Here is a 27,836-nt window from a genome sequence, read left to right as displayed (position 1 = left end):
CCTCTGTAGTATAAATCATTTTATATCTGGTTTTTGGAAATGTTTCAGTTGCAAATTCGCCACCTCCCATGTTGGCCGTCTTTGCAAAGTAATAATTCCATTAGGAACTGTTTGAAGGAAATTTCAAAAATTCTAATTACAAAATCTCATTCACTGAAGTTGTTCTCTTATACTTGGGGTATCTATAGTTATCATAGTCAAGATATAATTTTTCAAATTGAGGCAATTTTGAAAGTCAATTGCTAAATTATAAATTAGTAATTTTTTTTTTTTTAATTGGTGTGATATTCCAAATGAAGGAATAGAAAAACTAACTACCATCACTTCTTACAAAGGATTTTTCTTGTCACTGCTATTGGATCATAGCATTTTAGGACTAGACAAGACCTTTGAGGTCATCCAGTTCAATCTCTTTAATATGGCAGAAAGCCTCACTACGTCATCCTACATTCAAGATGGCCATTCAGTCTCATACTGCTTTTGATAAAGATACTTTTGAAAGCATCTCTTACACAGGGCACTGTTGCATAATCTGGATGCCATTCTATATTGTTATAAAATCTATATCCTTTGGATCTTAATTTTCAGTTTGGAACAATATAACACTATAACACAAATCTGCTCCCTGTTCTAGATGATAGTCTTTTTAAGTATTGAAAAAGTTGAAATCTAAACTGCTGAAAGTTAACATGTAAATTCATATATAATCAGGTACACATAAAAGAGTTTTATGTGCAGCAAGATAAATGAGAGAAACATTAAAAATAACCAAACTATGGTTTAGTGGTGGTAGGAGGAACAGAATTCGATTAAAAATTGTTTTGAGTACCCATTATGTGCATACTATTATCAAGTGCTGTGGACAATAAAATAACACATTGTTATTTCACGATTCAATCTTCTCTACAGAGGCAACTAAGGTTAGCAGAAATCCTGTCTAAGAATTATTGTATGTCTCTAGGCAAGTCATTCAACAGGACAATCTGGACAATCTACAAAATTTCTGAGCAGCATTGGTGGAAAAATGAAAAGGGATGGTTTTCCTACAATGATTAAATCACAGTTTTTTATTCCTAATATGTCTGTGAAACAAGTAGACCTAATCTCAGATCTTTTTGATTCATCCTCTAGCATCCTTTTTAAAAACACCTGACAAGGCCCAGGAAATAGAAATATGTCTTCAAAAGACGTGGTATTATTAATTTAGCCCTTGAGTTAGTAACCACTTTAGCTTTAATTGCCAATATGAATTCCCTGAAATACATTAATACATAGGCAAAAGACAGGTATGAAAGAAGGATAAAAAGAAATGAATGAAAAAAGATAATTGTGCAGAGGGCCTGAACTCTGGAGAAGTATACTTGAAATAAGGATACAAGGTGTTAACTCAGTGGAATTGATGAGATAATAGTTCTCTAGTACTTAGTATGGTAATGTAATGGTTTTCTAGTTCACACATATTTAGCATACTATAATGATGTAATTGTTATAGGGTATTTAAGGGCTGAGAGAACTAGGGACAAGGTCAGTCAGTCACAATGAACAGACAGTGAAGGAGTCAGATTGGGACAGACTGTGAAGGCCTGTCTGAAGGACTCTAGAAAGCTAGCCCGGACACTACATAATTGGAATAAGGAAATTTTTTTAAAAAGTTGCAGTAAGGGGAAATGGTAGAGGATCACCAAAAATTGCTATTATAATATCAGTATATATTACATATGATATTCTTATTCAAACAAAACAAATGAATATTCCAATGAAATAATTAGCAATACAATTAAAGTCAATTATCCAATTTATTGATGTTTGATGTAATTACACTGGAAAACAGTCACAGCAAAAGGACAATCTAGAATTTGGTTTTCTCAGTAAAAATGTTTCTTGGTGACAAAAGATTTCTTAAATCTGTCATCATTAAAACTCCCACTTTTATGTGAAGACAAAGTAGTAATTTTCACAAGATTTACTTCACATCACTTCAATTAATCTTTGGGGTTTTAGTTTGAAATACCTTTAACTGGGAGTGATAAATCAGATTTCAATTAGTTTGGTGGGCTAGGTTTGTTCCCATTGAGAATAAAGACAGAAAAAAAAAGGTTATTTTTGGTCAACATGTGAGCACTTCTCACATTTAGCTGTAGATGAAGGAGATAAACAATGCCTCTTCTGAACATGTAATGGTCTATTAACAGCTATATTTTTCCGATAAAGTTTCTTTTTGCTTCTTGATGGTTTGCCTTCTTGTGCCTCAGGCAAAAAAAGAGAGAGGGATGTAACAGGTATCGGAGACTTTGGCTGTAGACATCTTGTTGAAACCATTTTAACCAATGGTTGAGTTGCTTGAGTAATGGAATGGCTTGACGTGGGCCTGGATGAAACTTCTTGGCATGGACTTAAAGAGGAACCTTTGGGAATTTTAAAGTCATCATAAGTAGCAATGATCTGTTTTGTAGTAGAAGAGCTTCTGATAGATGGTGGTCTGGAATTCCACTTATATTTACCACCGTTGTTCCAACTGCATTTTGAAGTATTCTGCTCAAGTTTGCAAAAATTAGTGTTTTTTCTTTTTTCTCTATTTTTATCTGTACAAGTTGTCTGAAGGGGCAGAGATTCAGGATATTTTGCTGGCTTCTGTTTGGATGAACCTTTGGATGAACTGGGCCTTTCAGTAACGACTTGAGTAGAGCAATTGACTGGTATTTTTGGCTTTTCCTTTTGTATAGTTAGATGCTGTATCCTTTCCATTTCCAATAAACGACCTATCAACTGCTCAATGGAGCTTTCTATAGGATCTAATGCCACTTTCCAATTTTCAGATTTTGAGAAGGCCAGTTTGTGCAAGTCTATAGTATTAAAAGGTGGTGGGAGAAAATCAGGATATGAAAATACTTCACTTGGCTGTTCTAAAAAAGATTCTTCAAAGTCTTCTATTACTTCTGGCTTTAAGTTTAGGTCCATCTTTTTAAAGTAAGTGAGTAATGTATCACTTACTTTTTCATTTTCTGATAAATCACTTTCGTCAGTAAGATTTTCTTCTATGCTGCTATTCCCATATTTTGTATTCCAATTTGAAGCAGATAAAGTTTCACCATTATTGCTTTCTATAGCTAGATATGAGTTACTCTGAGACTCACTTCTATCTTTACAAAAGTCTCCATCAGCATAAGGCCAGCAGAGACTTAATGGCATGTCTTGTGGCAGTCCAGGGTAAGAACTAGCTTGTTTGTCAACTGAAGCATCTGTTAGTGAGTGGTTCAGAGTGAAGAGCCTTAGAGGATTACTATTTATATTAAAGCCACTTTCCATTGAAGATTTTTGGAAATCCCTTCAAAAAAATTAGATTTATTTACTAGATTTAGAATGTTATAGAAATGAACAAAGTAATATAAGTAATAAAATTTAAAGACTGACAAATATCAATTTTGAATTTTAACTATAGAAACCTATACAGAAAATGTTAACTTTCAGAATCCCAAATAATTATGAACTAAACCAAGTATTCTGAGTTAATTTACCAATCAATGATTACAGCCATATTTCTACTGAAAGGCCAGGACTATTTTGCATAAATATGCAAAGTAAAATTATTATTTTCATTTCTAATTTCATCTGGTATTCAAGGCATGACAAATTATTTTAAAATTAATTTAAGCACATCCTAGATTAGAACAGATTAGAGATACCAAAAGTCTATCTACCCCCAACTCCCAGAAGCATCATAACCAGAAATAGCATCTTTACTATTCATTGATAGTGTTTACATATAATATTAATAATAACAGCTCACATTTATATAAGTGCTCTCCAAATCTGGCAAGGTAGGAAATATGACCCATTATCCCAATTTTCCAAATGAGGACACTGAGCTTCAGAGAAATGTCTTATCCAGTGTTTCATATATATCTCTAATAAGTGTCATAGTTGCAACTAAAATCCCAGGTCTTCTAATTCCAAAACTAAATGTAAATTGCTATGTAAATGTCAGCTATTATTTATTAGAAGGGGCAACATCACATTTCATATCTAATCCAAATTCCTGTCTGATCCTAAAGGCTTCTCTATCTTCCTCAATCTTCCCAATTTTACCAACTTAATTGTTTGTTGTTCACTGACACGCATCCACCACAGCCTTTCACATTTGCTGGCTCCCCTAGAATCACAGAAGAATAAGAGCTTGGAAGGTACATCAGAAGTCACATAGTACCCTTTCTAATAACTAAAATATAATAATCCTGACAAATGGTTAACTAGTTTGGGCTAAAAGATTTACTCCCTTTTTTTTTTTTTTTTTTTAAAGATTTACTCTCAAAGCAGCACATTCTATTTTAGATAGCTCTCATTCTAAGAAAGATTTTCCATATATTGAACAGAAATTTGCCTCTCTAATATTCACCTACTGATTCTTGGGGTTACAGAACATAACCCTCTAATTCTACAAATCTTTCTAATATCCGAATCTTTTTCTCTAGGCTTAACATTCTCATTTCTTTCAAATGATATTTATATGACATGTTTTTGAATATATGTATCCTCCACCTGTCACTCTTCTTTCAAGTCCTTGGAAAAGTCCTACACCAAATGTTGATAGCCAGAATGAAACTCCTATATATGTGTTCTGACGAGGACTATAACCCGCTTTGGAATATAACAGAGTCTTGCATCCAGTGCTTTGTACCAGCTATTATTTCTCCCAATAGAATACACAATTCCCTCTTTTTTTACCCAGAGTCTCCATGCTTCAAAATCTGGTTCAACTATATCTTCTAAAAGATATTCCCTAACTTATCTTGTCTTATTTCAATCACTAAAGTACACTGTATTACATAGGCCTCACCATATCAAAGTAGAGTATGATGCTTTTAAAATATTTTGAAGACCTTCTTCTATGCCATGTACTTTTATGTATTTTTGCATATATACCACACATATCCCTTTCCCATGGATTTAATTCCCCCTTTAGCTTTAATATCTAAATCATAGAATTTAGATCTGGAAAACCAAAGCAGCAAAGAATAAAAAGGCAACAATACTGGATTTGAATTCACATTCCAAATCCTGCCATTTACTAGCTACATGATGATGAGAAAGCCAGTTAAATTCTTCAAGTCCAAATTTCCTCATCTGTGAAATGGGGATAATTCAAATGCTATCTACTCCCAGAGTTGTTTATAACAGTATTTTGCAAATTACAAATCTGTAAAAAACAAGTGTGTGAATTGTTAATATTTAGTCCACAAACAGACAAGGAAAGGAAGACATGGGTGACATGTCCAAAATTATATGGCATCTTAATCTCAGAACCAAAACTACAACTCAGACTAAGGAGTTTTAAAAATAGACTATATGATATTTAGGGATGCATCTGCTTTCCTAATTCTAGGAAAAGTATAAGTGTTTATATTATATTAAGAAGAGAGGAAGTAAAGTACTATACAATCACAATTAAGAAAAATAGGACCACTGTATTTAAAAATTTCTTGGTAAAAATGGCATATCACTACTGTTAAATAAAAGAGGAAGCTTCAGAAGAAAGGAAGATTCAGGAAGTGAAAAGCTTCTGAAGAATATGTGTCTGAGAATAGGTATAGAGTCTTGGTACAAGACTTAAAATACTTACAATGGATCAACAAACACTGATAAAATACATGTTTTTTCCTTTATTTGAATGGCTTTAAACTGGGAAAAGCAGCAGGAAGCCAGAAAGCACCAATTATAATTCTGAATATAAGAATGGCAGTAAAGAGGCTTCTTCATTCAGAGGAATCTATATTCAAGAAAAAAACTGGCAATGAAATCCACAGCTTCAGCTATTTATAAGTGAATACAAAAAATATGGGTGATTAACAGGGTAAACTAGAAACCCTGATGGAGACAAATTTAAAACACATATGCTATCCTTAAGATCGAGTGCGATTAGACTTATTGTAACATGACTATGGAAAGATAAAAAATTCTTCTATAGCTATATACCCAGATCCTCACACAATACTTGGCACACTGTGGGCACTAATGAGCTGAATATTTAGTTTAAAAGGAGCAAAAAAAGAAAGGAACAGTAAAGTAGCACTGAATATTGAGGAAATAAACATAAAGTAAGAAAATCCAAGAACCAGAGAAAAGAGGGGAAAATGGAAAAAAGGAATAATCTAGAGAAGATCAACAGAGAAAGAAGTGATACTATTGTGGGAGTATATTTTATTGACTCCTTGGAAAGAAACTGAAAAGGGATTCAGGAAACATGACAAATCTGACGCTGAGCTGGCTTATCTTAATGATGAAAAACTTTACATCTAGTCACTTCACAAAAAAACAGAATTTAATGGTTATTTGTTTCTTCAAAATAAAGGAAGCAATAAGAGAAGTTACAATGCTGAATCTTAATCTGACCAATAAGGAAAAAACTGCTGATGTCAAAATTATGGTAACTTTTTTTTTGCACTAAGGCTTACAATAACTAAAAATATTATATGCATGTTAGCTATTATTTTTACTGAAACACAAAAAGAGAATAAGTTAAGAGGCAATCTTGTTTAGTGGTCAGAGAATTAGGGTTAAGTGACTTGCCCAGGGTCACACAGGATATGTTAAGTGTCTGAGGCAAGATTTGAATTCAGGTCCTCCTGACTTCAGGGCTGGTGCTCTATCCACTGTGCCACCTAGCTGACCCTTCTTATTGTAATTTTTAAAAGAAACTGACCACCCCATCTTAGAAACAGTAATGCAGGAAAAGAAAGGTAGACATAGTCTGACATGTACTCTAGATTTATGGAAGAACATATGTGAAACAGTTTAGAGGTAAGAACCTACAATCTAATATTACACCAGTCCAAGAATGAGAAACTCAAAAATTAAATGTCTATGAAACATGATTCTGAAGGGGGAAAAGGACAGCTACCTAAAAAGATAAATGTGCATTAAAAAAATTCACGTTGAGAATTCTAGATAAGTGAGATAGGTAAGAGTGCTTCTAGCAATCAGTCCTCAAGGAGGTCAAGTCACTAAGCCCTGATGAACTACTACATAGTACTAAAAGACCTGGAAGTTATGTTTCTGAGTCACTGTCAGTGAGATCTGTGTTTCCAGTATGGCTTTACAACATCTCATAGATTTAAAACTGGAAAGAACCTCAAAGGCCATGGAGTCTAATCCCCTCATTTTATAGATAAGGAACTTAGGCACAGAGATTTGTTAAGTCATTTGCTTCCACAGAGTGGAAGAACCAAGATTTTAACCCAGGTCTATTGACTTAAAATCTAGCATTCTTTGCTATACCACAGAGACTAGATTGTAGCAGCAACTGTTTGAAGAGTAGAAAACTCTGTTGTGTAGTGATAGAGTAGGACTGATGTAGAATATTGAAAATACTGTCTGAATTCTCAGATGAAGAAATTGAAATTATTTCTAGCCATATGCAAAGATGCTCCAAGTCATTACTAATCAGAGAAATGCAAATTAAGACAACTCTCAGATACCACTACAAACCTGTCAGATTGGCTAGAATGACAGGGAAAGATAATGCAGAATGTTGGAGGGGATGTGGGAAAACAGGGACACTAATACATTGCTCGTGGAATTGTGAATACATCCAACCATTCTGGAGAGCAATTTGGAACTATGCTCAAAAAGTTATCAAACTGTGCATACCTTTTGATCCAGCAGTGTTTCTACTGGGCTTATACCCCAAAGAGATACTAAAGAAGGGAAAGGAACCTGTATGTGCAAGAATGTTTGTGGCAGCCCTGTTTGTAGTGACAGAAATTGGAAACTGAGTAGATGCCCATCAATTGGAGAATGTCTAAATAAATTGTGCTATATGAATATTATGGAATATTACTGTTCAGTAAGTGACCAACAGGACGATTTCAGAAAGGCCTGGAGAGACTTACACGAACTGATGCTGAGTGAAACGAGCAGGGCCAGGAGATCATTATATATTTCACCAACAATACTATATGATGATCAATTCTGATGGACCTGGCCCTCTCCAGCAATGAGATGAACCAAATCAGTTCCAATGGAGCAGTAATGAACTGAACCAGCTACACCTAGCAAAAGAACTCTGGGAGATGACTAAGAACCATTACATTGAATTCCCAATCCCTATATTTTCGCCTGACTATATTTTGGATTTCCTTCACAGGCTAATTGTACAATATTTCAGAGTCTGATTCTTTTTGTACAGCAAAATAACGATCTGGTCACGTATACTTATTGTGTATCTAATTTGTACTCTAATATATTTAACATCTACTGGTCATCTTGCCATCTGGGGGAAGAGGGAGGGAAGGAGGGGAAAAATTGGAACAAAAGGTTCAGCAATTGTCAATGCTGTAAAATTACCCATATATATATAACTTGTAAATAAAAAAAAAAAAAGAAAATACTGTCTGACAGCTACTGTCCCTGTAGCCCTGTCTATAAAAGAAGCTGGTAACCTCCTTGCCCTGAAGGCAGACCTTAAGGGCTTTTTAAAAAATGAGCAAAAAAGCCAAGTGAACTCTAACTGTAGATAGCTTCTATACAGAAAGAAAGCAGATTTCCAACCATGAGGAGACTAATAGCAGGCAGTCTCCAGACAAAACCCCAAAAGGGGATATAACCTGATCTCCTTCATACAAGGCTCTCCTAGAAGAAATTATAAAAAATCTTAAAAGAGAGTTAGAAGAAAAATTGGGGAAAGGAAAGAGAAGCTCTGCAAGAGTGTATGGAAAAGGTATATAACTCATTAAAAGAAAGATTTGATAAATTGGAAAAAGAAAAAACCTCTTGAAATGTGAACTAGAAAAGGTAAAGAACTCCCAGGGAAACAGAATTTGTGAATTGGAAAAGATAAAGAACTCCCAGGAAAGTAGGATTTGTGAACTGGAAAAAGAAAATAACTCAGTAAAAAAAAAAAAAAAAAAATTAGTGAAATGGAAAAAAATTCCATAGAGCAAAACAACTCATTTAAAAACTCAATTGAACATATATAAAAGGAAGTAAAAAAAGCTAATGAAGAAAATTACTCATTAAAAATCCGAACTGAAAAAAAATCAGAACTGAACAAATAGAAATGAATGACTTGTTCACACATTAAGAATCAGTCAATCAAAACAAAAAAAAATGAAAAAAATGTTAAATATCTACTTGGAAAAACAAGAGACCTGGAAAATAGATCTAGGAGAGATAATCTAAGGATTATTGGACTTCTGAAAATTATGATGAAAAAAAGAGCCTAAGACACTACTCTTTTACAGGAAAACATCAAAGAGAACTGCCCAGATGCAACAGAATCAGAAGCTAAAATAAACACTGAAAGAATTCATCGAACACCTTCTGAAAGAGACCCCAAAATAAAAACTCCAAGGAATGCTGTGGTTAAATTTCAGAACTATCAGACTAAGGAAAAAATATTACAAGCAGCCAGAAAAAACAAATCAAACACCAAGGAGCCAGAATAAGGATCACTCAGGATCTAGCTGCTTCCACATTAAAGGATTGAAGGGCCTGGAATCTGATATTTTGAAAGGCAAAAGAACTTTGAATGCAACCAAGAATAAACTACCCTGCTAAGCTGAGCATTTTCTTCCAAGGAAAAAGATGGGACATTCAATGAAACAGGTGAATTCCATTTATTCCTAATGAAAAAACCAGAGCGAAACAAAAAATTTGACCTCCAAATATAGGACTCAAAAGCATAAAAGATAAAAAGAACTCTTGAGAACTGTATTTTTGTTATGGGCATAAATAAAGAGCATATGTATAATTTGATTTTACTGTTATAATACAAAAAAAGGGAAGTAAAAGTGGAAAGGGGATAATATCAGAAAAAGGGAGAAGGGGAGATAAAAACAGGGAAATTACATCCTACAAAGAGGCAAAAGAAACTTTATCATATCAGAGGGAATTTAGGGAGATGGAGGAACATTGTGTGAATCTTACTCTCATCAGATTTGGCTCAAAAACATTGGATATATTTGGTTTACAGCAAAACTTCTCTCACCCTCATTAAAAAGTGGGAGAGGAAAAGAGAAAAGGAAAAGAGTAACAGGGGAAAGATATAAGAAATGGAAAGGGACTCAAAGGGGGCGAGAGGAATTCTAAAGAGGGAGAGCTGCATGAGGCAAATGGTGCCCATAAGTTTAATACTGGGGAGGGGGGGGTTAACAGGGGAAAGAAAAAGAAAAGCATAATCTGGGGATAATAAGATGGCAGGAAATACAGAATTAGTAGTTTTAACTGTAAATGTAATGTGAATGGGATGAGCTCTCCCATAAAGTGGAGGAAGGTAGCAGACTGGATCAAAAGCCAGAATCCTACAATATGTAGTTTACAGGAGACACATTTGAAGCAGGGTGATACATACAGAATAAAGTAAAAGGCTGGAGCAGAATCTATTATACTTCAGGTGAGGTTAAAAAAAAAAAAAAAGCAGAGGTAGCCATCCTGATCTCAGATCTAAACAAAAGAAAAAATGGATCTAATTAAAAGAAGGAAGGAAACTATATCTTGCTAAAAAGAATAGCATAGATAATGAAACAATATCAATACTAAAACATATATGCACCAAGTGATATAGCATCTAAATTCCTAAAAAAGAAATTAAGAGAGTTGCAAGAAGAAATAAACAGGAAAACTATAATAGTGGGAGAGCTCAACCTTGCACTTTCAGAATTAGATACCACAAAACAAATAAGAAGTTAAAGAGGTAAATAGAATATTAGAAAAGTTAGATATGATAGATCTTTGGAGAAAATTGAATGGAGACAGAAAGGAGTATACCTTCTTCTCAGCAGTTCATGAAACCTATACAAAAATTGACCATATATTAGGACATAAAAACCTTAAAATTAAATGCAAAAAAGCAGAAATAGTCAATGCATTCTTTTCAGATCACGATGCAATAAAATCTACATTCAACAAAAAGCTAAGGGTAAATAGATCAAAAAGTAATGGGAAACCAAATAATCTCATCCTAAAGAATTAATGGGTGAAACAGCAAATCATAGACACAATTAATAATTTCACCCAAGAGAATGAAAACAATGAGACAACATACCAAAATTTGTGGGATGCAGCCAAAGCAGTAATAAAAGGAAACTTTATATTTTTGGAGGCTTACTTGAATAAAATAGAGAAAGAGAAAACCAATGAATTGGTCTTGCAACTTAAAAAGCTAGAAAAAGAGAGCAAATTAAACCCCTCCCCCCAATCAAATACTAAACGTGAAATACTAAAATTAAAAAGGAGAAAATAATAAAATTGAAAAGTTAAAAAAAACTATTGAATTAATAAATAAAACTAAGAGTTGATTTTATGAAAAACAAAATATACAAACTTTTGCAAAATTTGATTAGAAAAAAGAAAGAAGAAAATCAAATTGTTAGTCTTAAAAATTAAAAGGGAGAAATTTCCACCAAGGAAGAGGAAATTAGAGCAATAATTAGGAGTTACTTTGCCCAACTTTATGCTAATAAATTTGATAACCTAAATGAAATAGATGACTACCTTCAAAAATATTATGCTTCCTGGATTAACAGAAGAGGAAGTAAATTGCTTACATAGTCCCATTTTAGAAAAAGAAATAGAACAAGCTATCAATCAACTTCCTAAGAAAAAATCCCCAGGACTAGATGGATTTAACATGTAAATTCTACCAAACATTTAAAGAACAATTAACTCCAGTGTTGAAAAAATAGGGAATGAAGGACTCCCACCCAAATTCCTTTTATGATACCAGACATGGTACTGATACCTAAACCAGGTAGGTTGAAAAGAGAGAAAGAAAATTATAAACCAATCTCACTAATGAATATTGATGCAAAATCTTAAAATATTAGCAAAAAGATTATAGAAAAATATGCCCAGAATAATACATCATGACCAAGTAGGATTTATACCAGAAATGCAGAACTGGCTCAATATTAGGAAAACTATTAGCATAATTGACTACATCAATAACCAAATTAACAAAAACCATATGATCATCTCAATAGATGCAGAAAAAGCATTTGATAAAATCCAATATTCATTCCTATTAAAAAACACTCGAGAGTATAGGAATAAATGGACTTTTCCTTAAAATAGTCAGTAGCATCTATTTAAAACCATCAGCAAGTATCATATGTAATGGGGATAAACTGAAATCATTCCCAATAAAATCAGGAGTGAAACAAGGTTGCCCACTATCACCATTATTATTCAATATTGTATTAGAAATGCTTGTTTCGTCAATAAGAGTTGAGAAAAAGATTAAAGGAATTAGAGTAGGTAATGACGAAACCAAATTATTACTTTTTGCAGATGATATGATGGTATATTTAGAGAACCCCAGAGATTCTACTAAAAAGCTATTAGAAATAATCCACAACTTTAGCAAAGTTGCAGGATACAAAATAAACCCACATAAATCATCAGCATTCTTATATATCACTAATAAAATCCAACAGCAAGAGATACAAAGAGAAATTCCATTTAAAGTAACTGCCGATAGTATAAAATATTTGGGACTCTTATCTGCCAAAGGAAAGTCAGGAACTATATGAGCAAAACTACAAAACAATTTCCATACATATAAAGTCAGATTTATCTAACCAATTGGAAAAATATTAAGTGTTCTTGGATAGATCGAGCGAATATAATAAAGATAACAACACTACCTAAACCAATCTATTTATTTAGTGCTATACCAATCAGACTCCCAAAAAACTATTTTAACGACCTAGAAAAAAATAACAAAATTTATCTGGAAGAACAAAAGGTCAAGATTTTCATTTATCTGGAAGAACAAAAGGTCAAGATTTTCAAGGGAACTAATGATAAAAAAATCAAATGAAGGTGGCCTAGCTGTATCAACCATTTGGTATTGGCTAAGAAATAGACTAGTTAATCAGTGGAATAAGTTAGGTTCACAGGACAAAATAGTCAATAACTTTAATAATGTAGTGTTGGACAAACCCAAAGACCCCAGCTTTTGAGAAAAGGATTCACCATGTGACAAAAACTGCTGGTAAAACTGGAAATTAGTATGGCAGAAACTTGGCATTGACCCACACTTAACACTGTACACCAAGATAAGGTCAAAATGGGTTCATGATCTAGGCATGAAGAATGAGATTATAAATAAATTAGAAGAACACAGTATAGTTTACCTCTCAAATCTATGGAGGAGGAAGGAATTTGTGACCAAAGAAGAACTAGAAATCGTTATTGATCACAAAAAAGAAAATTTTGATTATATTAAATTGAAAAGCTTTTGTACAAACAAAACTAATGCAGACAAGATTAGAAGAGATACAATAAACTGGGAAAACAGTTTTACAGTCAAAGGTTCTGATAAAAACCTCATTTCCAAAATATATAGAGAATTGACTCTAATTTATAAGAAATCAAACCATTCTCCAATTGATAAATGGTCAAAGGATATGAATAGACAATTTTCAAATGAAGACATTGAAACTATTTCTAGTCATATGAAAAGATGCTCCAAATCATTATTAATCAGAGAAATGCAAATTAAGACAACTCTGAGATACCACTACACACCTCTAAGATTAGCTAGGATGACAAGAAAAGATAATGCTGAATGTTGGAGGGGGTTGTGGGAAAACTGGGGCACTGATACATTGTTGGTGGAATTGCCATTCTGGAGAGGAATTTGGAACTATGCTTCAAAAACTTATAAAACTCTGCATACTCTTTGTTCTCCCAATTTTACTACTGAGCTTATATCCCAAAGAGATCTTAAAGAAGGGAAAGGGACCTGTATATGCAAAAATGTTTGTGGCAGCCCTTTTTGTAGTAGCTAGAAACTGGAAATTGAATGGATGCCCATAAATTGGAGAATGGCTGAAAAAATTATGGTATATGAATTTTATGAAATATTATTGTTCTGTAAGAAATGACCAGGCAGGGTGATTTCAGAAAGGCCTGGAGAGACTTACATGAACTGATGCTAAGTCAAATGAGCAGGACCAGGAGATCATTATATACTTCAACAACAATACTATCTGATGACCAATTCTGATGGACATGGTTCTCTTCAACAATGAAATGAACCAAATCAGTTCCATTTGTTCAATAATGAAGAGAACTAGCGACACCCAGGGAAAGAACTCTGGGAAATGAGTATGAACCACAATATAGCATTTCCAATTCCTTTGTTTTTGTCCACTTGCATTTTTGATTTCCTTCTCAGGTTAATTTTACCTTATTTCTAAGTCTGATTTTTCTTGTGCAGCAAAATAACTGTATGGATATATGTGTGTGTATGTGTGTGTGTAAATATATATGTGTATATATATATATGTATATATAGTATTTAACATATCCTTTAACATATTTAACATGTATGGATATGTGCGTGTGTGTATGTGTGTATATATATATATATGTACATATATATAATATATATATATATATATAGTATTTAACATATCCTTTAATATATTTAACATGTATTGGTCTACCTGCCATCTGGGGAAGGGAGTGGGAGGAAGGAGGGGAAAAGTTGAAACAGAAGGTTTTGCAAAGGTCAATGCTGAAAAACTACATATATCTTGTAAATAAAATGCTATAATTAATTAAATAAATAAAATTTAAAAAAAAAAAAAAGGAAGTTTTTTTTCCCATGGATTTTTCCATCAGGATTCAGTCTGGTACACTTTCTAGATCTCTTAGGAGAAGTTTGTGGCCAGAAGCTCATTGCATTGCTTTCCATCATCCTGCCATCTTAGCTCTCTCTCAGCAAGTTTGTTTTTTTTAAACAAAGTTGGATTTCTAAATATAAGATGTTAAATGTAATTTTAAAAAACTCAATAAAACAAAATAAAACTTAAAAAAAGAAAATATCATCTAAAATCATCAGCAGTATGCAATCATTCTTATATTTTTTTTTCTGGACTACTGAATTCTGTATAGGAAAAAAGTGAATTTGTATGTTATACCATTCCAAGATGCCCTGGACAAACCGATAGGCAGTAAGCACTTTTCAGTTTTAGATTTGATTATCCTAGGAAAAGATGATCCCACCCTCATTCCATTAGGTTTCTATCAATTTGAAAACATACCCCAGGGGATTTCTGGGACTCCTGCTATTTTCAAAAGCAAATGAAAAAAATCATTGGGTGATTCTGAAGAAATGAATGAAAAGAAAGGAAGTGGCAGTAACAAGTATAAGATAACTTCGACTAAATTTAGAAAGCGAGGAGACCTATTCAACAACAGCAACTAAATTTAGAGAGAAGACCTATTAAACAACAGTTTGAGGGGAAAGTAGATTCAAGTAAAGATTTTTTTTCCCCCAGGGCACACTCTGGCATGTCTGTAGGCAACAGGGACAGATCTTTCCAAGAAGAAATTAAAGGGAGGGAATGGAATGACTGGCAAAGGGATGTGAAGGGCTAGAACCAAGAGAGCAACTATAGCAGATGGCATGGTTAGAAAGAAGAATAACGTCTTGGTCAGGAACTGAGCAAAATAAGAGAGAATAGGGGATAATGTGGAAGGATATTGAGATGAAGAACAGGGAAGATGGAGCTTTGGGTGAATGTCCTATGCTTTCAGTAAAGTTTGCAAGCAAGGTCCTCAGCTGAATGGGAGGAGATAGCAAGTGGTTTAGGAGACTTCAGAAGATATAAGGATGTTTTGAAAGATTATTGTGGAGTCTAAGATAGATTCAGTTAGGGGAAATGGAGATTACATAACATAAATTGTAATGGGGCCATCAGACTTTTCCCAACTCACTAGCACATCAGTAGAAACAGATGGAAGAGAAAATGTGTAAAATAGGGAGGATGGGAGTGCGGGGGAAAGATACACAAATGGTGACAGGAGTCAAGGATTTAGATTTGGCAAAGCATAGCCAATAAATGAGAGAGGGAACAAGTGAATCATGTTTCGAGAGGACAATGTAAGATTAAGCTAATTAATAACAGGTTAGAAAGGAATAATAGGTTAGAAAGGAAAGAAAGTGAAACCAGAATGGAGTGATAACCTGGGAGATTAATGAGGGGTAAGAAGATTAAATTATAATGAAGAAGAATTTTAAAGAGTAAAGCAGAGACAAAGATGGAAGCTTACTTAGGTAGTTATGGTCAGACAGAGAAAAATCAGAGTTCTTAGTTATGGAAATAGACTATTCCTGTGCATGAGTGAAGTGGTGAGAAAGTAAAGGATATGGGAGATGAGGCACTGTTGAACCTGGAGGTCAAGGTATTTGAGAGAACATCAGCATGTATACTGACGTTTCCAAGTATAAGAGAGTATTGGTGTGAAAAGGATACTTTTCATTACAGTTGCACTTGAGAAAGGAAGATTATCTATAGGTTAATAGAAAACTGTCAAACTCAATATACTAATATAAATAGATGGAGCAAATCTCAAAGGAGAGGTTGCTATGTGATGGTGGCAGGCAGAGAGTCTGGAAATGGCAATGAGGAGCAAAAAGTATGCTTATCCTTCTCCTGATTTAGTGTTCAGCAATGCTAGGGAAGGTTCATCCAGGACTGGAAAGCGTAGCTAGGGATTTGGTGTCTTCTGGAGGAAGCCAGGATTCCCTGAGTATCACAAAGTAGAAAGAACACAAGAAGAAAAGATCTAAGATAAAGACAAGTTCATTAATAATAAAACAAAAGGTTCCAGAGAGCAAAATGGAAGATTAAAGACAAAGGCAGGTAGAGATTTGACTGGGTTGAAGTAGATGGAGATGAGAAAATGGAGAATAGGACTGGGCTGGTTCTTTCTTAGGCAGAATCTTAGGATGCTGCATGACATAGACAGGGAGAGGAGGAAGTAGGAGTTCGCTAGCCATAGGTAGAGATGTCTTCCATTTTGACTGGGCCTCCCAACCTCAAGTTTTGTCTGTGGCATTTCTTTTCATTAGGGAATAAGGAGGATTGGGTCTGTCAGTGGATGGTGGCCCTTATTGTAGATGAGGTCCTGGCAGCAAAAAGTCTAGCATCTAAATCTTTGATCTTAGGCTAGGATCCCGGAAGCAAAGATCAAAGTTGAAGGCTCTGATCCTGGAGATTCTAATCTTCAATGTGACTTGCCCTCATTTTTCTCCTAAGCTGCAGTCCACCAACTCAACCAACTGGACATTTTAAACTAGAAGATCTAAAGGCATTCCAAACTTGACCTGTCCAAAACAGAGCTCATTATCTTTCCCCTAAAACCTATTATTCTTCCATATTTTTATCTTTTCTATAGCAGCATTAATTTCCTTTCAATCAACCAAGTTTATAACTTCAGTGTCACTCTCAACTCCTCAACTCTCCTTCATGTCCCAGGTATCCAATCTATAGTTCATTTCTACCCACACAACATTTCTCCAATCTATTTCCCTTTTTACCGGGACAATTACAATCCTAGTTCACAGCTCCCTCACTCTTCAATTGGACTAATGCAATAATATACTAATTGATCTCCCTACCATGTCTTTACCTTTTCAACCTATCCTCCACATAGCTGCCAAAGCAATTTTCCTACAACAGTGTGATTTCCCTGTTCAGTAAACTCCAGTAGCAACTTGATCCAATAGATAAAATATAAGCTTCTCTATTTAGCACTTTAAAAACCCTCTATAACATGACCAACTTCTCCTTCCTTCTCAAGCCTTATTATAGAATACTTCTATAACATACTACTTTAGTAAAAACAAATTGGTCTTCTTTGGATTCCTGTCACACAATACTTCATCTCCTATCTCTGTAACTTTTATAGCCCATTCCCCCCATGCCTGAAGTGGCCTTTCCTCACACTCAACTTTTTTAAATTCTTAGTTTTCTTCAAAACTCAGTTCATGATAAACCTGATAAAAAATTCTTCTTGAAACTGTGCATACCCTTTGATCCAGCAGTGTTACTACTGGGCTTATATCCAAAGAGATTTTAAAGAAGGGAAAGGAGGGCCTGTATGTGCAAGAATGTTTGTAGCAGCCCTCTTTGTAGTGGCCAGAAACTGGAAACTGAGTGGATGCCTGTCAATTGGAGAATGGCTGAATAAATTGTTGTATATAAATGTTATGGAATATTATTGTTCTGTAAGAAATGACCAAGCAGGATGATTTCAGAAAGACCTGGAGAGACTTACATTAACTGATGTTAAATGAAATGAGTAGAACCAGGAGATCATTATATACTTCAACAATACTATATGATGATCAGTTCTGATGGACGTGGCTCTCTTCAACAATGAGATGAATCAAATTAGTTCCATTTGTTCAATTATGAAGAGGACCAGCTATACCCAGCGAAAGAACTCTGGGAAATGAGTGTAAACCACTACATAGCATTTCCAATCCCTCTATTTTTGTCTGCCTGCATTTTTTATTTGCTTCACAGGTTAAGTGTACATTATTTCAAAGTCTGATTCTTCATGAGCAGCAAAATAACTGAATGGACATGTATACATATATGGTATTTAACATATAATTTAACATATTTAACATGTATTAATCTATCTGCCATCTGGGGGAGAGGATGGGGATGAGGGGAGAAATTGGAATAAAAGATTTTGCAACTGTCAATGCTGAAAAATTACCCATGCATATATCTTGTAAATAGAAAGCTATAATAAAAAAAAAAAAAGAAAAAAGAAAAAAAATCCTTCTTGATTCCTTCAGCTACTAAGTGGTCCCCTTAGTCCACTTAGTAGTGGTCCCCCTCCCCATCAATTACTTTTTATTTACTTTATATATATACATGCTTAATACACACATGCATGTTTTATTCTATACAATTAAAGCTCCATGAGAACAGGGATTTTTTTTTTTTTTAAATCTTTGTTATCCCCATTGCTTTGCACCCAGTAGGGACTTGTTGATTATCTGAGTTTCAGGTCCTGGATTGGGTCTCAAAAGTGGGAGTATTAGTATCTGATGCACTACTCCCAGACTAAGTCTAAAGTTCCAACAATCTTTACCCTATTCCAGCTTGGTGGGAATATGCAACTAGCATAGAGGGCAAAAGAAAGAAATGTGGTGGAAATCATTTAACAACCCGCTCTCAAAAAAAAAAAAATGACAGATGTACTTTTAACCTTAATTTGAATTAACATTTTTTCCATTCTATTCTTAAGTCTTGACAATAAAATAATACATCAAACCAAATTTATATGGTTTGTCAGTTTCTTGAAGTATAAATGTTCACAGAGCAAACTGAACAATTGGCTCAGCAGAGAGTTCAGGAGGCCACAGCATCCTTCCTTCCCTTCAACTCTTTTTATAGTTCTGTTGCAGTAAACTGAGACAGGATAGCAGCATTAGACTCCAGGGCAGTTGTTTGGTGGAAAAAAGGCTAAAGAAACTGCTCATTATATACAACAATGCTGTCCTGACTACTCTAATGATGCGTGATTTTGTCATTCAGATAAGACTTGGCAATTGTTAAAGAACTCAATAAATATGAGGAGTTATTAATAAATTTTGGGGTTGGTAAAATCATATTATATGAGACTCTTCTGTTGAGAGAAAGGATGTTAAGCTCTAAAAGTAAAGAGATCCTTTAGCTAGGAAAGGAAATCACAGAGTCTAAAAAAATAGGGTAAGAGTCTAGATGAAGTGTGGTACTAAAACATTTTTAACTTGTTCTGAAAGCAGAATCAACATGCTATGAAGCTGAATAACAACTTAACTGTTTCTTTTCCAAAAATTTTCACCTCACTTTATATTAGGAAATTTAATTCTGTAAGAACATACCTTTATAATTGTAATAAAAGTCAATGTGAAGAAAGGATTTGCTTTACCGCTTAAGAATGCATCTTTTACAAAAGATGAAAGATAAACATTAGTGGAGAGCCTAGTTTTTACTTATCTTTCTAATAGAATAAATTTTAATTTTATTTTTTTAATTTTATTTTTATTATTCTTTCTGTAAGGCAAATATCTGAATATCACTAATGACAAGTAATGGTTAAGAATAATTACAAATTGATTATTACAAAATTAAGATAAAACATCCCTTGTATGTCCTTCTAGAATTAAAATATACTTTTGTGAAATGTTTGAATGATACTGAAAGCTTCAAAAGATACTCAATATTGTTTGATCTGCAGATAAACAAGTCATAAACAAAAATTTGATTACAAAGTGCCTTAATGTAATAAATAAATGATTCACCATTAGAACAAAAGCAGTTAATTATATTCATATTTTCCCCCTATAATCATAAATAAACACAATACTTCAACTATCATAATTGAAAAGTACCAGTTACCATTGAAGCCACATGGAAAATTTTACCTTGTTTGTCTAGAATGAGAGATAAGGAAGCTCTTATAATAAGTAGTGAGATAATTTAATATTGTTTCCAGTTATGCCAATATGTGTTTTTAAAAATCATTCTGACAAACATTAGCAAATTTAAAAGCAAAGTAAAAAATTTAAAGAAAAATACAAAATAAAATAGATCGCTTCCACCAAAGAAAAATGTTTTCAGGAATAATCATCTACCTACTAGCTAGATGCTATGATTTCATTTTTAAAATAACACTTATAATGAAATGAAAGAACAAAGACTGTGTGACAGAATTTTGAAATTAATGTGAGGAATAAGCATAGCTATTTTGGCTTTTTTATTTACCAAGCCAATTAGAAATATCAATATTACTGAACTCTTCATCTACAAAAATGCAGTGATACCATTTTCCTGATGCTTATAAATCCAGCTTTCCTCAATTTAACATAAAAACTACACATCAAATCTGTCTGAAATTTTTTGAAAATTTCATTTTTTCTATTAAAATGGGGGGGGAATTATTATTTGTGGACATATAAGTCACTTATGTTGGTCTAATCTTAAAAAAACAAGCACTGAAAATTAATTTTAAACATTCTATTAAGTTTAATTGTCTCCTGCTATTAGATTGGGGGAGGAGATAATTCTTAAGTACTGACCCAAGTACTGACCCTTGCAATGAAACTTGTCTTTCTATCTCCAACTCCAATTTAATAAATTATACTTCCCTATTCCCAGAAAAAAATTCAACTTTTGGAACATTTCATTACAAGGCACTTTAAGTCTCTCAAAATGAAAATTCTTATCCATCAATAAGCTGCACTGCTTTGACAGCAGCCCTTCACCTAACAGGATATGTACTATACTTTTTGGGCATACACATTAACAATATATTTTGTCACCATGGATGACAAGTTGTGATGTGACAGCAACAGAGGGCTTACTACAGCTTACCTTGTTTTTTTTTTCCTTTTGGTAATTCTAATACCATCCACTGACCACAAAGGAAGATAATTTATTTAGACAGCTGTTAGCTATGGGTATGTCACTTTTTCCAAACCAGTGAAGACTTTGAAATAAACCTTGTTTATTTAAAACATCCCTCTTAAAATGATAGTATATGTTTTCTTCTCTTCAGACATACACACATATTATACATGTACATGTATGCTTATATGTGAAAGAACACAGATTAGTGTCTACAATGAGGAAGTCAATTCATGAGATCTGCTGTTCAGTCCTGTTCTTCTAGACACAGAAATTTAAATAGTATTTTCATTTAAGCATCACTTACATAGTACTTCTGTCTTGACAGGGTTCTTAAAGGATTTGAATTTCAGAGGTCTTTCATTTTACACTAGAATTAAAACATTTAACTTTGACAATAGAAAAATAAAACATCAGGAGTACACAAAATACATTTACTAATAAGCTGCGATTCAAAAGGATGCCAAAAGTGAGCTGAAAAATGTAAGACAGAGAAGTGAAATAGCATAACTAGTTCAGTGACATTGTCAAAAGAATAAGCAGACCTATCCAATAGCCTAAGTGACTATATGGATTAGTCAGAATGTGAGAAAAAAAGCAACTATACCACAACTGTGCAGTAAATCAAATATTGTCAAATATACATGAAAACATTATAATTGACAGGCAATTCTTAACTATCCACATATGGATTATTATATGACTTTCCTATTAGTGAAAGGAACATTTTTCATTGATGTTCTACTGGAAAAGGAAGATTTGAATCAGAAGATCTGAATGTGAGTCCTGAGTCACAATTTCTCTGAACCTCAGGTTTTCTTATCTATAAAATGGGGACACAGCACTTCATAGCATTATTTTGGAAAATATTTTCTGTGTAGCATATAAAATGTCTTATAAATATGAGCTATTATTTTTATCCATGCTAATATGCTTTCCTCCTCCAGTTAAAAACTTAGTAATCATTAGAAAGCCTTGAAACATTACAGATCTTGAAGATTTCATATTTAATTAGCTAGCTCATTCTAAAAAGTAATATTGCTTCATTTGATTTAGCTTTTAATAATATTTCTCTTACCTATTCTCCACAGTTATAGCTTCATTATGAGGGTAGCTCCAGAACTGAAACATCCCTGATTTACTATTGTTCTGATAACAAAAAATTAGCATTTTAAAAACAGCCAAAATGCAAAACAAAATTAAAACATGTTCTTTAGTTTATGTTGAATATATCTCACCTGTGATCTTTTTTGTGGGTTCTCTGACAAGCTAAGCTCTATCAGTTGTTCTACTGGGATTTCCAAATGATTCTATAAAGCAGAACAACATTTTTTTAAAAAAAGAAAAATATAACATATCTCAGATTCCTGTTCATGTTCTATGTCAAGAAATACACAGTAAAACCCTGCAATAGGGTGCTCTTACATACAAATAAATAATCCCTGGTAATTTTAGCAGAAATAATCAACATATGCTGAAAAAAGAATTAGATATGTTTGTTGTCTTAAAACTTTTGTATTAAAAGTGTCAATGAAATATTAACTGTTCAGCCCTAAACAGATCTAAAGTTTACTCTTTTTAAAAGCATTTTACTTTTAACATTTTAATCAAAATTAGAAGGATAAAGTATTTCCTACAACCTCAAAATGAATTATTGACAATAATCTCAAACTTTCACAAAATTTGCAAAGCAATATATTTGCTCTTTCCAAAAAATAACTAGGAAATGTGCTCATTTTATTATCAATGCTAACTTCCTTTTCTGGGATTACTGAACCTAATAAAAATTTAACATATTAATCATGTATTAATTACAATGAGTAGTCTACAGTCTCATTAAATTAACTAATGGTTCTAACATGTAAGAATTCTGAAGAACTGAAATTTAAAACAATATACTCTGGTAAAAAAGATGTCTTAAAATACTATATTATGTAATAAAAATATATTTTATATATTGACATCAAACTTATTTATCCTTACCTTTTTCAGTTTACCTGAAAGAACATGTATGAAAAAATAACAGTTAGTTTTTATATAAGTTTGGTGGTACATTAAAAATAAACCCCCTTTAAAATGAGTTATCTTCCAAGAGAAGTATGAACATCTAGGATTGCTTACCACCTGCTGCACTCTCCCTTCCAGATGGGAGGTTTTTACTTTCAGGAATGAAGACATCTGATTCCAAACTCCAGTGAGGAAAATTCTATAACAATATTTGTTTTAGAATAGACTTAACGCTAAGAATTAAAGAAGGTCAGCTACATTTTCTTAACGCAATTTTTATTATTCACTAAACATTATAATATATAAATTACAACTCTAATAAGCAATAATGCTTCAATTTCTTTTTTTCCCCTGTGCTTATCATATACATTATGGTTCACTACTAAGGTTGGGGAACAGACAAATATTGTTATCAATCCAATACAAACCTGAAACACTTGATGCAAGCTTTTAATCCAAAGGTAAGAGATAGGGACTGGACCTGTGATTTCACTGATGTAGAGAACTTCCAGATGAAGAAATTCCTTTTACCAATGCAAATTGGCACCTTCTCTGCAATTTATAGTCTTAAAGAGTTGCCTAGCACACTGAGAGGTTAAATTACTTGCCCAGGGTCACACAGCCAGAATAGGTCAAAGGTAGAACTTGAACCCAGGTCTTCCTAGTTCAGAAGCCAGCTCTTTCTCCACTATGCAACACTTCCTTTTAAGCCAAAGGAAAACAGGTTTTTAAAGGGGCTAATGTTTTAATTATCACAGATGTATTACAAATAGTTTAATTTCTCTCAATACCTTGGCACTTAATTGCATGTTCATTAAACCTTCTGCATCTGGGGAACCACTATCAGATCTGAGATGCCACCATCTTACCATATTTAAGCCCATTGTTCCCATTATATTTTCAGCACTGGTCATACCTTTACTAGTACTGGACTCCATAACTGGAGAAAAACTTAGGAAAAATTCAAAAAGAAACTATAAAATTGATTAGAAAATTAAAGAATAAAGTCCTCAAAAAAGAGTGAAAAAAAGACTAAAAACACATGGATCAATTCATTCTAGTGAAAAGAGAAGTATTATGGAAAATTATTTTATTAAGAATCAAGATCAGCTGTCCTTTATCTCCACTGAATATGAATGAATTCAGTTTAATTACAAGAAAAAAATGTCCTGACTGAAGAGTTAGTCATGTAACAATGGAATGGAATACTAAATGGACTACAGAATCTCCTTCTCTTTGACTGATTTAAACCCCTTGTTTCCATTTGGGATAATATGGGATTGTGACTATGACTTTTTGAAAGTAACTTTCAATTTAGGGATTTTATTAGTACTCTAGCATACTACTCTAACATGTGCTGCAGAAATCATTATGTAAAGGGAAGTTTGTGAACTGTGTTAAGATTAGATGGGAACCTTTTCAACAAAACCCAGTTTTACTTTCTACTAATAACCTGAAGACTTGGTTCATCAAGTAACCATCATATTCTATACTATACTGTATCATGTCAACCAGATTGTGCTATAGGATTTTGATCTTAAGGGTAGGAACTGCCTTATTTTTTTTTCTTTTTTGTATACCTCATAGTACCTTGCAGATGGTACTCAGAAATTTTTTTATTATTAAGTCCTTTTGTTGTGAAGAGTGAAACAAGAAGAATACTGCCTGAACATATTAGTGAAGTCTTTTCCAAGTGGAAACATATTTAAAGCACAAGAAACTGATTTCATTTGATTTACCAAAACTACCAAGTGAAAATTTGATTACACCTAAGAATGAAATTTAAAAAGGATTCTTAAAAATATGATTCAATTCCAGCTGGTAATAAGAACTACTGTTCTTACAAAGTATTTTAAATTCCAAATGATATCATACCTCATGAGGGACATTTGAGATAGGAAGATGACTGCCACAGATCCCACCAAACGAATTTCTTTTCCCCATTATGTTGAAGTTGCTTCTCTGTTTCCTCAAAATCCTCCTATATAAAAACAGGACAGGTACATTTATTTAAGTGTTGTCTTACCCATAAAAGTAAAGCAAAAGTTTCACATTTCCTGTCTAAAAAAGAGGATAAGGAAGTATCAAGAAGGTAAAAATGCCAAGTAACACTGTAAGGAATCAGCCAGTAAAAGAAAATTAATTATAGTAAGGAGATACTTCGAAGCAGCTAGAAGTAGATAAGAAAGACCAGGCTAACAAGAAATCAAAAGAGGAAAGTGAGAGAAGATAAATTCTAGAAAAAGTAAAACAAGATGAATTATTTGGAATTAATAAAAGTCATGGGCTTTCCTTTACTAAAGTTCATTATGATCTACATAGGTCATAGACTTAGAAACAGGGCAGGCACCACATACTCCATGCAAAATGAGAGGTACTAAAGATTTACCTACCTAAAGACCTTTAACCTTTTAAAATTCTAATAAAGTACAATTTTGTTTAAACTCTCATGCACTTATATCTATTTTATAATTTGTTACCTCTAAAGTAATCTTTCTACTCAACTGTTCCTGTTAGAAAGTTGGTTTAAAAAAGGGGGGGAGGGAGGAGAAGACAGTCCCTTTGTTGGTGCAGTGAACACCAATTCTGAAGCCAGGAGGAGTTTCATTCAAATCTGGCCTCATATATTTAATACTTCCTAGCTGTGTGACCTTGGACAAGTCACTTAACCCCAGTTGCCTCAGCAAAAAAGAAAAAAGTTGTTAAAAAAGTGTTGTTTGCTTTAAAAAAGGGGCAATTTTGTTCATACCTCACATGCAATTATATTTATTTTGTATTATAGTAATCTGTTACCTCCTCGGTTGTAATCTCCCTATTTACACTGTCCCTGTTAGTTAATATATGTTATTTTGCCAAAAAAAAAAAAAAAGCAATTTTTTGTTTATACCTTGAATGCACTTATATCTATTTTGTATTGTTAATCTCCCTACTAAACTGTCCTTGTTAAATAGTTGATAAAAGTTGTTTTGCTCAGCTTTTAGATGAGGAAGCTAAGGATCAGGGAAGGAAAACATTCATTTGTCAAGGTTACATACATAGCTAGTATAACAATACATGGTTCGCCATAAATGGAGAAGAACTAATTCAAATTTCCTGAGTCCAACTTTAGTATTATAGAACTCAACTTTTTTACTCTAACTCTATGCCCTCTTTAATTGTATTTCTCCAACCCAGAACGGTGTTTTTCACAATAATAGGAACACAGGAGTCACTGGATAAATGTTTGTAGTTGAAAGAATTCTCCACTCTAATTTCTGTTACCATGCCAAAAATTCCCAGCCTTCTTTAATGCTATTTTGCAAACATGCTTATAAATTGAGAGTGCTAAAAGATTTAGAAAACACTCCGAGTGCCACACTAGAAGCTAAGGAGGGCCTTTAGAGACCAGGAGCTAGAGTAGGTAGAAGCTGGTCTGTCATGAGGAAGGCGAAGTTTTGTGTGGTGTATTAGTGTCACACCCAGCGCCCCGCCTCCGCTGGGCCACAGGATGCACTCCTAAGGCTGGGAATGCGGGAAATGAAGGATGAGGAAGGGAGAGGAGGCAGGCTTGAAGTCTTGAGGACCGGAGCTAGGGGCTGGGCATGGGGGGTGGGGGAAGGGGTGGGCCTTGGGCATAAAGGCCCAGGAGAAATGGTCCCAAACAATAGGGCTTGGGCCTGGGGGAGGTGGAGAACTCAATTTAGTGGGAGTCAAAGGCGGAGCATCAGAGAATGTCATCCCACCTCCCAGTGTTGCCCCTTTCGGGTCGGGAGGCAGTGACCCCCAGGATTGAGCGGAAGCCCCTGGAGAGGAGTCTGCTCGAGAAATGAGGGATAAGAGAGGCCTTGAAAGGCCCCTTCTCCCTAGGCAAGTGTTGGGCATGAAGCTGGGAAGGAGAAGATTGGAGAAGGGAGTAGGGATTTGCCTGGCGGTCGGCCCGCTTACCCCACGGTGCCCTGGGCCCACGTGCCGTCCCTGTCTTCCTTGGCTGCTCCTCTCCCCGCCTGGACGCTGGCCTCTTCCAGATGCAGTAGGAAGGCCCGGGAACAGAAGCCCGGACCGGCCACGCTGAGGGAACAGGGCGGGGAGGTGCACAGGGCTGCATCGCCATTGATGGACATGTGGGCCCCACAGCCCGGCGCGGTCGAGGGCGCCGGGCCGGACCGCGGGCCTGGGGAAGTGACCCCTGGCCGGTGACGCGGCGGCTGCGGCAGCGGCGGCTCCCCCCGAGGGGTTTCCTGGGTCCGGGTCGCTAGGCAACTACAATTGCCTCCGGCCTCCTCCTCCTCAGGGGCCCCGTTCCACCAGCACGGGGAGCATTCCCGGGGCCGGAACCTGGACCCCGAGCCCGGAGGGGTCCTCACTACTGCCTCGGGCGATGGGCGGAGCCGGGGGGAGGATGATGTTGGCCTGCGGCCCCGAGGAGCCTCGGTTTCCCATTTCTGCAACTTGTCGGCAGCGCGTCTCCTGGAGGGCGGTCTCGAGGGCTCTAGGGGACTGGGGAGGCCCCATACCTCTAATGGAGGCGGGCGCCCTGGTGGGGTGCTAGGGCCTCTAAAGGGCATCCGGGCCCCTGCCGACTGCCCACGAGCCAGCTCTGCTGATCGAGAGCCTCGGCTGGCACCCAGGGACCCGTTGCTCCTGGCCCTA

The 27,836-nt window shown here is 34.7% G+C and overlaps 1 protein-coding gene across 1 annotated transcript; it reads right to left on the bottom strand.

Annotated features, from left to right (window-relative positions):
* Positions 1-1,777: 1,777 nt before the first annotated feature.
* FAM217A (family with sequence similarity 217 member A) lies at positions 1,778-27,836 on the bottom strand. The gene is made up of 7 exons (XM_051970747.1): positions 27,132-27,836; positions 25,083-25,188; positions 23,322-23,406; positions 23,184-23,197; positions 22,439-22,510; positions 22,279-22,349; positions 1,778-3,325 (listed from the first exon to the last, which is right to left on the bottom strand). Exons 1-7 carry the CDS (start codon positions 27,749-27,751, stop codon positions 2,098-2,100), a joined length of 2,196 nt encoding a protein of 731 aa, XP_051826707.1. The 5' UTR covers positions 27,752-27,836; the 3' UTR covers positions 1,778-2,097.

This window comes from Antechinus flavipes, chromosome 1 (genome assembly GCF_016432865.1).
Source record: "Antechinus flavipes isolate AdamAnt ecotype Samford, QLD, Australia chromosome 1, AdamAnt_v2, whole genome shotgun sequence".
Classification (NCBI taxonomy): Eukaryota; Metazoa; Chordata; class Mammalia; order Dasyuromorphia; family Dasyuridae; genus Antechinus; species Antechinus flavipes.
This window is presented reverse-complemented; position numbering and strand designations above follow the sequence as displayed.